The sequence below is a fragment of the Amia ocellicauda genome, chromosome 11 (assembly GCF_036373705.1).
Source record: "Amia ocellicauda isolate fAmiCal2 chromosome 11, fAmiCal2.hap1, whole genome shotgun sequence".
Lineage (NCBI taxonomy): Eukaryota > Metazoa > Chordata > Actinopteri > Amiiformes > Amiidae > Amia > Amia ocellicauda.
This window is the reverse complement of record NC_089860.1, coordinates 34660991-34672226: the sequence shown is the minus strand read 5'-3', so window position 1 is coordinate 34672226 and position 11236 is coordinate 34660991. Positions and strand designations below refer to the sequence as shown.

The 11236-nt window shown below is 43.6% G+C and overlaps 2 protein-coding genes across 3 annotated transcripts; one reads left to right on the top strand and one right to left on the bottom strand.

The window, feature by feature from the left end:
- Positions 1-436: 436 nt before the first annotated feature.
- On the bottom strand, positions 437-3848 carry dynlt1a (dynein light chain Tctex-type 1a). Of its 2 annotated transcripts, none has more exons than XM_066717620.1 (5): positions 3779-3848; positions 3317-3358; positions 2072-2195; positions 1393-1470; positions 437-795 (listed from the first exon to the last, which is right to left on the bottom strand). In XM_066717620.1, the coding sequence occupies exons 1-5, from the start codon at positions 3803-3805 to the stop codon at positions 725-727; spliced, it is 342 nt and encodes a 113-aa protein (XP_066573717.1). In that variant the 5' UTR covers positions 3806-3848; the 3' UTR covers positions 437-724. The 2 variants fall into 2 exon arrangements, with proteins under 2 accessions (XP_066573717.1, XP_066573718.1); XM_066717621.1 differs by lacking the exon at positions 437-795 and adding an exon at positions 804-1303.
- Positions 3849-4793: 945 nt separating this feature from the next.
- zmpste24 (zinc metallopeptidase, STE24 homolog) lies at positions 4794-10949 on the top strand. Its single transcript, XM_066717618.1, has 10 exons — positions 4794-5143; positions 6032-6178; positions 6509-6595; positions 6973-7089; positions 7363-7515; positions 8002-8143; positions 8557-8729; positions 8879-8983; positions 9141-9284; positions 9414-10949. Exons 1-10 carry the CDS (start codon positions 5036-5038, stop codon positions 9636-9638), a joined length of 1401 nt encoding a protein of 466 aa, XP_066573715.1. The 5' UTR covers positions 4794-5035; the 3' UTR covers positions 9639-10949.
- The last annotated feature ends 287 nt before the right edge of the window (positions 10950-11236 follow it).

Here is an 11236-nt window from a genome sequence, read left to right as displayed (position 1 = left end):
ATCGACAGAACTGGATTTCTGTCCGTGACGCAACTGAGGAAGTCTTCTCAAGAATCTCCGAATATGATGGATGGCTTGTGGCTTGTTTTTCGATTTCGAGCAGCTGCTGTGAGACTTTCTTCCAGAGAGATAAGGAGGACTATTATTGTGACAGAAACTGAGCTGACAACTGTTAGGAATGTCCCTTATATTCTGTGTTGGGTACAGGGGAAATCCCCAGTCAGGGTAAATAGATTTTGAGTAAATGGTGTGTGAAAGAAAGCATAAGCAGACCAGAGTAGACAACAGGGTGGGTGCAGGCTTTGTCAGACCCTAGACTGTTCTTCAAATGTTCAGGACTTTTTATTTTAACCGTTCGTTTACTTTATTAGACCTCTGGAGTTTAACATGGATCACATTTTTGTATTAAATGTAGAAATAAAGAAATGCAGTGCAGTTCCAAATTCAACAATTACATTTATTATAACTAATTGCAAATTAGTTTTTTATTGAAGGTTACATTTGCCATCCTTCCCCGTTAAAATGAAACAATAAAATCAAGTAGTGGCATCTGAGAAATGTGGACTGTGCACGTGCTGAGCTGTTTTGAAGAGTGCAGCTAAAGAATCACTGGATTGACGTGATCAAATAGGAGAGTTTAGGTGGGTCCCCTCTATAAAACTCTTAATCAAATGTAGTACAAATATTCCTCACTGAATATCTGCACCACCATTGGAAGCTGCCCCTAAATTGCCAGTCCAAAGACACTGACGATGCAGTAGGTTGTCTTGTTCTCCCATCTCACTGTGCAGCTTCCTGCAGAAAAAGGAGACGGATATCACAATCTTATCAGTAAAGGTGGTATTTATTTTTGGCAACTGCAGTTCCTGATGTCAGAATAGCTCGGTAAAGGGAAATCTCTCGGTTCTCATTCTCCACGAGATTATTTTTGTATATAAAGGTTATCTTCTACCACACACCTTGCCTTTGCTGCCTCTGTTCCCTACAGCACTCACTTCCTCTCTGCAGCGGTTCTTTTGAGCAACCATGAACAAAAAAAGACGTTCTCGAGTTTTCAGTTGTGGAAAAACTCTAGAACGTTACTTTGGCAGGTTTCAGTTTAGGGGAAACTTGTAGGTGTATTTTACATTGTTTTGCAAGTCCTTTTTCTGTTGTGAGATTCCTAGGCTTCTGCTACATTGTGTTGCTGTGTTCTGGATGCTACACACACGGGTCAAATATACATTCAGCTGTACTGCCCTCTTGTGGCTGTGGGTCTGTTCCTCTAAGGGTTTGGATGGTTTTCTGATAACCTAGTTCTCTGCTAAGGAGATAAAGAGAAGTAAAATAATGATACATAATTTGCCACCAGTGTCAAAAAAGGTGATTTGGACTTGATCGTCCTTTCCTTACCGTCCACGGTGTTGTCCCAGAAGCAAGAGCTGGCCGTGTGGAGTCCAGCCCCGTTCTTCTGCAAAATCACGCAGGTCACTGAAACACAGTGAAAATGAACATCGCTGCACAACCCAACGTGGTTCTTTTGAATACAGCTGGGCTTTCTCTATGTATTTATCTTGAATCTATAGGGCGTTAGGCCATGCAAAACTACCTCAAACGCAACGAGCAATGTTTTACAGTTTCAGATTAAAACCTTTTTTAAATTACATATTTTTCACAGATCTAAGTATCATTCTGATGTGAGTGTTATAGACTAATATTCTACATGGTGTGGTTTTCTCCCAATGCAAATAATGCGTTCAAGTCCTGTTGACACATCCATGCTTATGGAAACCCAATACTTTTTTTTTTATCAGGTTGAAGCCCGTTTGTGATTTTCAGCATTATGAAGTCAGGGCACATCTGTGGTTTTCTTTAAAGAAGAGGACTTGCATTAAAGAGAAAAATACACCACATACAGCATCGGTATTGCACCAGGCTATTTCAGTCTTGCTAAGAACTGCACGAAAGGTGTCCAGGATCTGAAAATCTACTGGGGTCATGTTGAGATGGTTATGCATTGGTGAAATTACTTGTGTTGTGTCATATTAGGCATATTAACTGTCAATATTAAATGTCCAGCACAAAGACCCACCGATGTATTTGAAAGGTTTGCCGAGTTTGGTGAGCTGGTTGAGGCTGCTCTCCACGACGCTGGACGTCCACTGGTTGACCCGGTTGTGCTGGTATGCACTGGCCCCTATGGTGCCCTCGACTGCCTAAGACCAGGAGATGAAGGGTGACATTGTGGGTGTTGTACGGGGCATCCAGAAGGGTTTCACTAAACACAGGAGCATCCCTAACCACTGGAACTGTGAAGATAGTCTAACACCTGAATGTACATCATTCACAGATCAGGAATCGGTTGTCTGGTTAAATAAATGTAACAACCCGGGCAGTCACAATCAAAAACTCTGATCTGACGACATCATACAGTGAACATAGGCATGACCAAGTAATGCCTTTTAAATTAGAATCCCTTTAATGTGTATGTAAGAGTTAAATAAGACAATACACATCAAGAGTGTGGTAAGGGACCCACGCCTGTTGGTTTCAATTACATTTGGCTTCTCATACAAAATAATCTTTGCATCAATAAATAGAGCGTTGAAGGAACATTTAAAAAGTCAACAAAACGCATTGATATGCCCCTAATAATAATAAATCCATCCATAGTATTGCGTATTTATGTTGTATGTAGAAAGAAAATGTTTGCCTTTTCTGTTTTACGAGAAGTGCAAAATAAAGAGAAGTTATTTCAGCACTGTGGTAATCAACATATTCTACAGTCATATTTTAAGGAATAACGTTTTTAACATTAATATCCCGACAAAGTAGTTTTAGATTAAATTGAACGGTTTTGACACTACAGCATCAATCAGCCCACATCAATAAATAAAAAGCCAAAACGTGCACAAACACAACATGGACAAAGGATACAACTGTGAGATAATTATAATATACTGCACAGAATAACAGATTCAAGAATCAGCAATTAAGTCATAATTGGATAACCAGGTAACAATTTGACATACAAAAAGGGCTGGTCAAGCAACACAAAAAGTATTATTTTTATCTTCACAACTTTCTGCCAACAATAAAGGCGAACAATACAGGTCCAATATACAATATGTGTGATTGGGCAAACGTCGGTATGTTTACTGGGTTGGCATTTTGAATTTGTGCCATGGATGTCCACCTGTAGTACATTATATATTACTATTATACTACAATATAATCATGGTTATGAAACAGTGGCTTGAGTGAGTATTGTAAAGATTTACACTCAGAACACTTTTTAAAAATCAAACCACCTACAAATATATATCTATATACTTACATCTTTAATAATGGTGCTGACGTCATCCACGACGAAGGCAGTCTGTAAGACACAATGAAGGAGAAAGCGTCACCGTTTCCCTCAGACCTCCTTTGGGCTCAACAAGCGAGATTAGTTTGCGGACTGGGACATCAGACCGCTTCGAGTTTGGGTCGACTTTCTTAAAAACGCGGTTGGGGAAAACGGGGTCATTATTCGGGCTGAAGCAGCGCCTTTTAATATCGCATGTAATTCAGTTTTATTTTAGGTATCCCGCAGAACAGACTGTATATTGACTCGCTGCAGGTGTGACGTCACTACAGTGGCAACAGGCACTGATTTCAGCGTTAAGTTGCCTTTTTTGGACATAGTGCGTAAAACAGGTCCGTTTAGTTAGTTCAAAACTTCATGCTTTTAAAACGACGCTGTAGGTGGGTAGCCTAAAATATGAAATATGTAATAAATGCTGCATAAGTGCGTTACCTCCTCTGCGGATTGATACTCGTCCATGTTGCGGATCAGTTTGGTTACAAACTGTCCCCTGTTGCCTGGCGACGCGTGGGGGGCATTGTCCACGCAGCGCCGAGGGAGGGGCTTCATCCACACGCATGTCCATACAATACAGACTAGCGCCCAGTTACACACAACATGTCATGCCCCCGTTTGAAAGATATGTTTTCACATTTTCCGGAGTTATTCTTTGTTCATTTTTTAACTAATTCAAGTGAAATACAAACTAATAATAAAAAAGAAGTACAAGCAAGGATACAATAATTATTTAATATATAGGTTGAATCTGGATTATATATGTGGCCTATTCTGTTGATCCTAGTAGAGGATCCCAATTCGCCCCCCCAAAGTCCACCATCAACCCTCTTCTGACCATTTCCTATATATATTTTTTTTAATCCGTTATTGTCCATGTAATTTGGGGTGAAAGTGAATTAAAGTTCCCTATCAAAAACATATAGGATAAAAAGGTTCGATTTGGCCCCCTATCACCATAACCTTGGGAACTCCTGTCCTATTAAGTATGACACATTACAAAAATGCCCCTCTTAAAGTATGAGTGTGATTGTGGGGGGCAAATATTGGGTCTTAAACATAATTTTATTAATAAATACAGAAATCTGAGGACGCTGGTGGGGCCACAGCAGACGCACAACCCCGCAGATTATAATGCACTATTCTCCCTTACATGAGCTTTACCTCAATGTGTTATCAACAAGCTGTATCCTATATGCTTATATTTTATAATACTACTAATAATAATACTAATTGTTGTTGTTTGTGTTATTATTGTTACTATTCCTATTCGTACAATTACTCCTACTACCACTATAATAATAATAATAATAATAATAATAATAATAATAATAATAATAATAATAATAATAATAATCATCATAATAATAATAATAATAGTGATTACCAATGTGACAAATCGATGGGCGCGGAACGGCTGTGTGGGAACGGCGGTGTTTTAGGTCTGGGCGGGGGACGACAATGACGGGTGCACAGACGGGTTCACATGAATGGAAAGGGGACAGGATAGCATGAGTTGTCATTACTTGCCATTAGAAGCGCATTATTCGAAGCTCTGAAAAATACACACATATCCAGACCACACTTGTATATATGAAGTAAAGGCCGGCGAATAAAACCTGTCCATCCGAAGATTGCCCGGATTTGAACTTGAAGCCTCTGCAGGAGATCGGGAAGTGCAGCCAGTCGGGGAAGATGCTGCAATTTGTGTCTGAACTTTCTATAGAATATAAAATCTTCTACTCGGTGCTGCTCTTCTCATGGACCGTGTACCTGTGGGAGGCCTACCTGGCGCACAGACAGGTAAGAGCCCGACATCGGCTTGTTTCCTTGTCCGCGTCCATTGTGCATTTTAACTGATGCATCATGTGAAGCCCCAGAGTAACTTCGACGAGTGTGTGCAGCCCCTGCGTTTGTTTCCTCGGATGAAAGACCGTGCATTTGGTAGCACTGGGTTCATTTGACTATAATCATTGTCATTTATAACTGTTTCACTTGAGAATTCACCATGTGCTCCATGTTGGCCCTTTATGCATCTCTTACAATGGACTGTAACGTCTCACAAAAGGACGAAGCGGAAATATTGTGTTAATTGTGTTGCTACGAAAATGGTCTTATTCTGTTTTTTAAATATTTGCTGATTTACAATGTTAGGTGCTGGTAGTTAAATCCGCCTAAATCAGTGCAACCCAATCGGTTGTTATTTCCTTAAAAAAACAAATGAACAAACAAAGAACAATAACAATATTGCTCTCGGATGAAATGCATGCACGTTTTGCAATCACAGCTTTATTGCATTGCACACACAAAACACTGCAGAGTTACAGAGACAGCATTGTGTTGACATGCCCAGCCCGCCCTGGTTTTCTATTTGCACAAGGCTGAGTTGTGTAACATCGACATGTCACACCAAGACACGCCGAGCAGTCAACTGAAACGTTTTGTTTTTGAAGCTGCATACAGTCCAACAGCAACCCATCCTGAGCACAAGACTCTCCACCAATCCGAGTCCTGTATTATTTAATACCTTCATAAATAAATAAATAAAACCTTACTGAGAATGCTATACTGATCTGAGCAGCTTGTTGTCGGGTTTTCAATAGTGACCATTATAAAATCCTAGGAAGAGGGAGACAGAAATGGGTATTCAGGAAGAACCACGATGTCAAGTGTCGTCCTTGTTCTGTGTAGCGGAAGGTGTACAGGTCCACGTCCCATGTGCCGGTCGAGCTGGGCAAGATCATGGACACGGAGACCTTTGAGAAGTCACGGCTCTACCAGCTGGACAAGAGCACCTTCAGCTTCTGGTCCGGACTGTACTCGGAGATGGAGGGGACGGTGAGCATTGACCTGCTGTCTCTGTGTGCGTGTCCTGTAGCAAAGGGAGACGGACACTCACACAATTGAAGTCACTGGGCTGCGTGGTAACTGTCCAAATCTGCCCCAGATAGCTCTGATCGGCAGCTAGCCTGCAGACACTGATCAGGTCATTCACACATGAGCTAACTGAAAGGAAACCCATTTAAAACTTGCAAAATATTTGTTAAAAACAACAGACTTGAACCAGTTTCTCAGTCAGAACATTAGTAAGTCATGTATTTGGGTGGCCGTGTGATGCGTGTTTGTACGTTGATCCTGCCGTTAAAAGGAGCCCTTGTGTTCGTACAGCTAATTCTCCTGTTAGGAGGCATCCCCTTCCTGTGGAGGACGGCTGGGCTGCTCATTGGACGAGCAGGACTGGGACCCGAGTATGAGGTACGTTTTCTAGGACTTTTCCCCTTTCCTGTACTTTACACCTACCATGTTACAGTGTGCATCTAAGAAAGATCAGAAGTTATACGTATATAGGAGGTGTTTTTCTCTCTCTCTCAATGGTCAGAATGTTCTATAAGGGCAATATCTTCTGCCCTCGGGTACTCAACGTGTGTCTGACTAATCCTAAAGTAATTATTCACCTTTTGAAGGTGCAAATCTAGCAGGAGACCATATAGGTGAGGAGATGACCTCTGACTGAATATATATTAGGTTTAGAAAACTTGTTAGGCTGGTGGTTGAGAAATTGGACCACAGTTTGCCCTTGGGTGAGAAGCTGTGAAAGGCGATCCTGTAATGGCTGGTGTTTGTGCTCTCAGATTTCCCAGTCTCTCATGTTTCTGTTGCTGGCCACTCTGTTCAGCGCTTTCACTGGCATGCCCTGGAGCATCTACAACACCTTCGTCATCGAGGAGAAGCACGGCTTCAACCAGCAGGTACGTGCCGAGGACCCCAGGGCTCCTTCTCCTCACAGCCTTCCGCCACAACAATGTCCTGGACGCAGTTGACCTCCTCCCACTATGAGCATCGTCACATGGTGGCACCGCCCACTGTCTCAGGCTTGCTCAAATCACTTTCTACTAATAATAAATCAAAATGCGACCATGGGAGTAGGTTACATTTTGGTCTAGGCCTTGTCCTCTCTGTACACAATACCTACTCCGCCTCCCCCCCACCTCTCTCTCTCTCTCTCCTCTCTCCTCCTTCAGACGCTGGGCTTTTTCCTGAAGGACGCGGTGAAGAAGTTCCTGGTGACTCAGTGCATCCTGCTACCCGTAACCTCGCTGCTCCTCTACATCATCAAGATCGGGGGCGACTACTTCTTCATCTATGCCTGGCTCTTCACCCTTGCCGTCTCCCTGGTGAGCTGCAGACCCTCTGTGTCTCTGCGTCTAGGCCTGGCCTCGTACTCGGGGATGAGCGTATGTTTCGGTTCAGAACAGAAGCTGAGGGAGTGCGGTCATTTATATAAGCAAGCGAATTGAAATCGAAGGCAAAAGCCGCCGATCAGAACGTCTTCTTTAACACCTCGTGCTGTGTGTGAAATTTGAATCGGTCTTAAAGGAGCAAACAGATGGCGTTTGTTCTGGACTTCTCCAACACCTGTCACCACCAGTCTGGAAATAGTTCTTCGGCAATCTTCTTAACATGCGTCACTGTCCTGTGCCCTTCATTTGGCTTCTTCCTTCTGATATTCGATAATTTCAGACCTGACGTTTGTCTTGTTGTTTGCCTGTGTTTTCGCCACAAGGTCCTCCTGTTTCTTTGCTGGCTTTCATGCTGGTGCCTCTTGGAGCTCCATGTGTACCAGTGGCTCATCCTGTCCTGTCTTTGTGTCCCACGCACAGGTGTTGGTGACCATCTACGCTGATTACATCGCCCCGCTGTTCGACAAGTTCACCCCCCTGCCCGATGGAGACCTGAAGCAGGACATCGAGGCCATGGCGAGGTCCATCGAGTTCCCCCTCACCAAAGTCTACGTGGTGGAAGGTGAGACGGTTGCGCTGGGAAGTGTCTTCATGTCGTGTCCTGGGCTGTGCTCTACTGCACGTTGTTTCATGGTGTCCACTCATGATCGGTTTCAATCAATCCATTATGATTTAGTATAGCGCCCTTCACAGTGCTGTACAGATTCAAACTCAACAAATAGACAAGTAAACAAATAAACCATTAGGCACAGAGGGAGAGAGAAACTAAAACTCGTATAGGATGGCAGTTGAGGAGAAAATAAATCTTGGGGGGTCTTTGGTTTAAGTTGCCTCTCCTCTGCTGTCTGAGGTCATGGTTATATGGTTATGTGTCCTTCTTAAATCCATGAGTTGGGATATTCCCCAAATGCTAAACCCTGGCCCGCTGCCTTCGACCGAGGTGCCTGAACAACGCTTTGTATCTCTGTAACCCAGGCTCCAAGCGCTCGTCCCACAGCAACGCCTACTTCTACGGCTTCTTCAAGAACAAGCGCATCGTGCTCTTCGACACGCTGCTGGAGGACTACTCTCCGCTGAACAAGGCTGGGGAGCCAGAGCCGGAGCACACGGAGGAGAACGACGCTGCCGAGACCAAGGCCAAGCCCAAGGTTGGGGAGGGGATGAGGGGATGAGGGGATGAGGAGTGAGGGGCCTCTGAGAGCCTCTGGTGTCTCTACTGAACTGAACAGAAGTCCATTGTTGTTGCTCTTGGAGATAATGTGTCGTTGCTTCTCCCTTCTCTTCTCTCCTCCTTCAGAATAAGAAGCAGGGCTGTAATAACCCTGAGGTCCTGGCCGTGCTGGGCCACGAACTGGGCCACTGGAAACTGGGCCACACGGTGAAGAACATCGTCATCAGCCAGGTAACCTCTTAAATGTCTGTTGTCTGCCGTTTTCCGGTGTAGTTGTACTGTTGTTTTAGGTTAATTTTCAGTGCTTCAGTGCTTTCAGAAAGGTCTGGAATGGTGAGCTCTGCTACTCCCTCCCTCTCTCACTCCCTCACTTCCGTCTCCTTTTCAGATGAACTCCTTCCTGTGCTTCTTCCTCTTCGCGGTTCTGATTGGACGGAAGGAGCTCTTCACCGCCTTTGGATTCCATGACAGCCAGCCCACCCTGATTGGCCTGATGATCATCTTCCAGTTCATCTTCTCTCCTTACAATGAGGTGAATTGCTGCAGTGGCCTCTCTGAGGAGGACTTCACTGAGATGAGAACTACGTTACGTGTGTCTTTGTCCTTCCATCTGCACATTTTCCCCAACCCGTATTAACGAATGTGCCTTCTCTCCCCCCAGCTGCTGTCGTTCTGCTTGACGGTTCTCAGTCGCAGGTTCGAGTTCCAGGCGGACACCTTCGCCCGCAACATGGGCAAGGCTTCTGAGCTCTACTCCGCCCTCATCAAGCTCAACAAGGACAACCTCGGCTTCCCAGTGGCCGACTGGCTCTTCTCCACCTGGCACTACTCCCACCCCCCTCTGCTGGAGCGCCTGCGGGCCCTCAGAGGTCCCAAAGAAGACTGACGGCCCCGGAGGAGGGGGCCCCTGCTGGGCTGGGTCTTAAAGGGCTCCCGGAGACTCCTCCAGGTCCTCTGACTTCTCTTCCTCTGGCCATTCCGCACTCTTCTGCTCTCTCTTGCTCTTTCTCTCTTTCTTTTTAAACTTGCTTCACAAGAAAACGTTTCACACATCTCTTAGTTCAATGCACTTCATCGTGGCCGTTCTACGTCTAACCGTGGAAAAGAAAAAATACCCTGGCAGAAGAGTGCTCCTTAAGAAACCCAGGGTCATGTTTTAACTGGTCTCAGTATCGTTTGCCACAGCTAGTTTATCCGCAAAAGAAAATAGTTTGATTTCTGTGTTTTTTCCTTAGATGATGATTTTTTGTTTGTTTTTACATTTTCCTTAATTCCATTAATTGGACCGTTAATTCACATATTCCTGTAGATGAATCGAGTCTTTCAATCCCAGCGTTCTTGGCCATTACTTTTAACGCACTCCCCATTCTCTCCCCTGCTTCATGTGTTCGTGTGTTTTATCGAGGAAGAAGAAATGCTAATCCAGTTCAAAACTAAGCACACCGCTAACAAAGATGTGCATAACAGGGATACATTTCATATAATCTTCTAGAAAAAGAACAAATCTTAAGTAACTTATGAGAGATGTTTAAATTTAGACTGAATGACATATCTGTACTGTATTAAATGTATATAAAGTATAGACCTAAGAATATCCAAATCCCCATATCAGACCTGTGATTTATTTCACAGCCGGTCAGCGTAAATCCACTGAGCCGTATTTTTATGAAGAAATGTTTTGACTGTGCCTGTCAGATAAGAGACGGAAATTCACCTGATCTGAGCAATCGGACGGGGGGTGTGAGGATCTGGGGTGCTATGAGTTTTTAAGTAGTGTTAGGGCTTATGAAAAGTTGTTTTATTTTCTTGTCATTTGAAACCCATCTGAAGGGTTCTCTCTTTTTTTTTTTTTTTTAATTTTGTAAAACTGGAAAAAAAAAGATAATTGATTTGGCTTTGAAACTGTAAATATGTATTTAATTTGGTAACAAAAAAAATAACGGCGGGGACGACGATTAATGAATAGTTATGGAATATGTAAAATGAGTTTTTGTTTTTGTTTTTGGTGCCTGCGTTTATCCTGTATGGTGGCGGGGGTTTCGGCCTGTTGTGCGAGAGGGGACGGGCCTGGTGGTGTGTGGCCCTCCCCACATGATGCCCACGCGACGGAGACTCACTCGCCTCCTAACTCTGAATGTTTGAGTTGAAAATAGCTGATGTACTTTTGCAACGTTGTGAATAAAAACTCACAGTCGTATTCCCTGCATGCTGTGGTCATTTATTTCACAGAGAGAGGTCTGCTGACGATGGCGTCTGTGTAGGCAGAATACAGGATTGGAGAAACTGACGTGGTGGTGTGCTAGGAGTCATTTCCTATTCACATTCTTTAATAAAGGACAAATTTTGATATGAGCTAATATTATTATTATAAAGGCTATATTATAATAAATGTTCAGGGTGTAACTAAATATAGTTAAAATAGTTAGCTTTTAATTGAGTGTGGAGTATTGGTTAGGGCTCTGAACTCTCAAGCAGAGGGTTGTG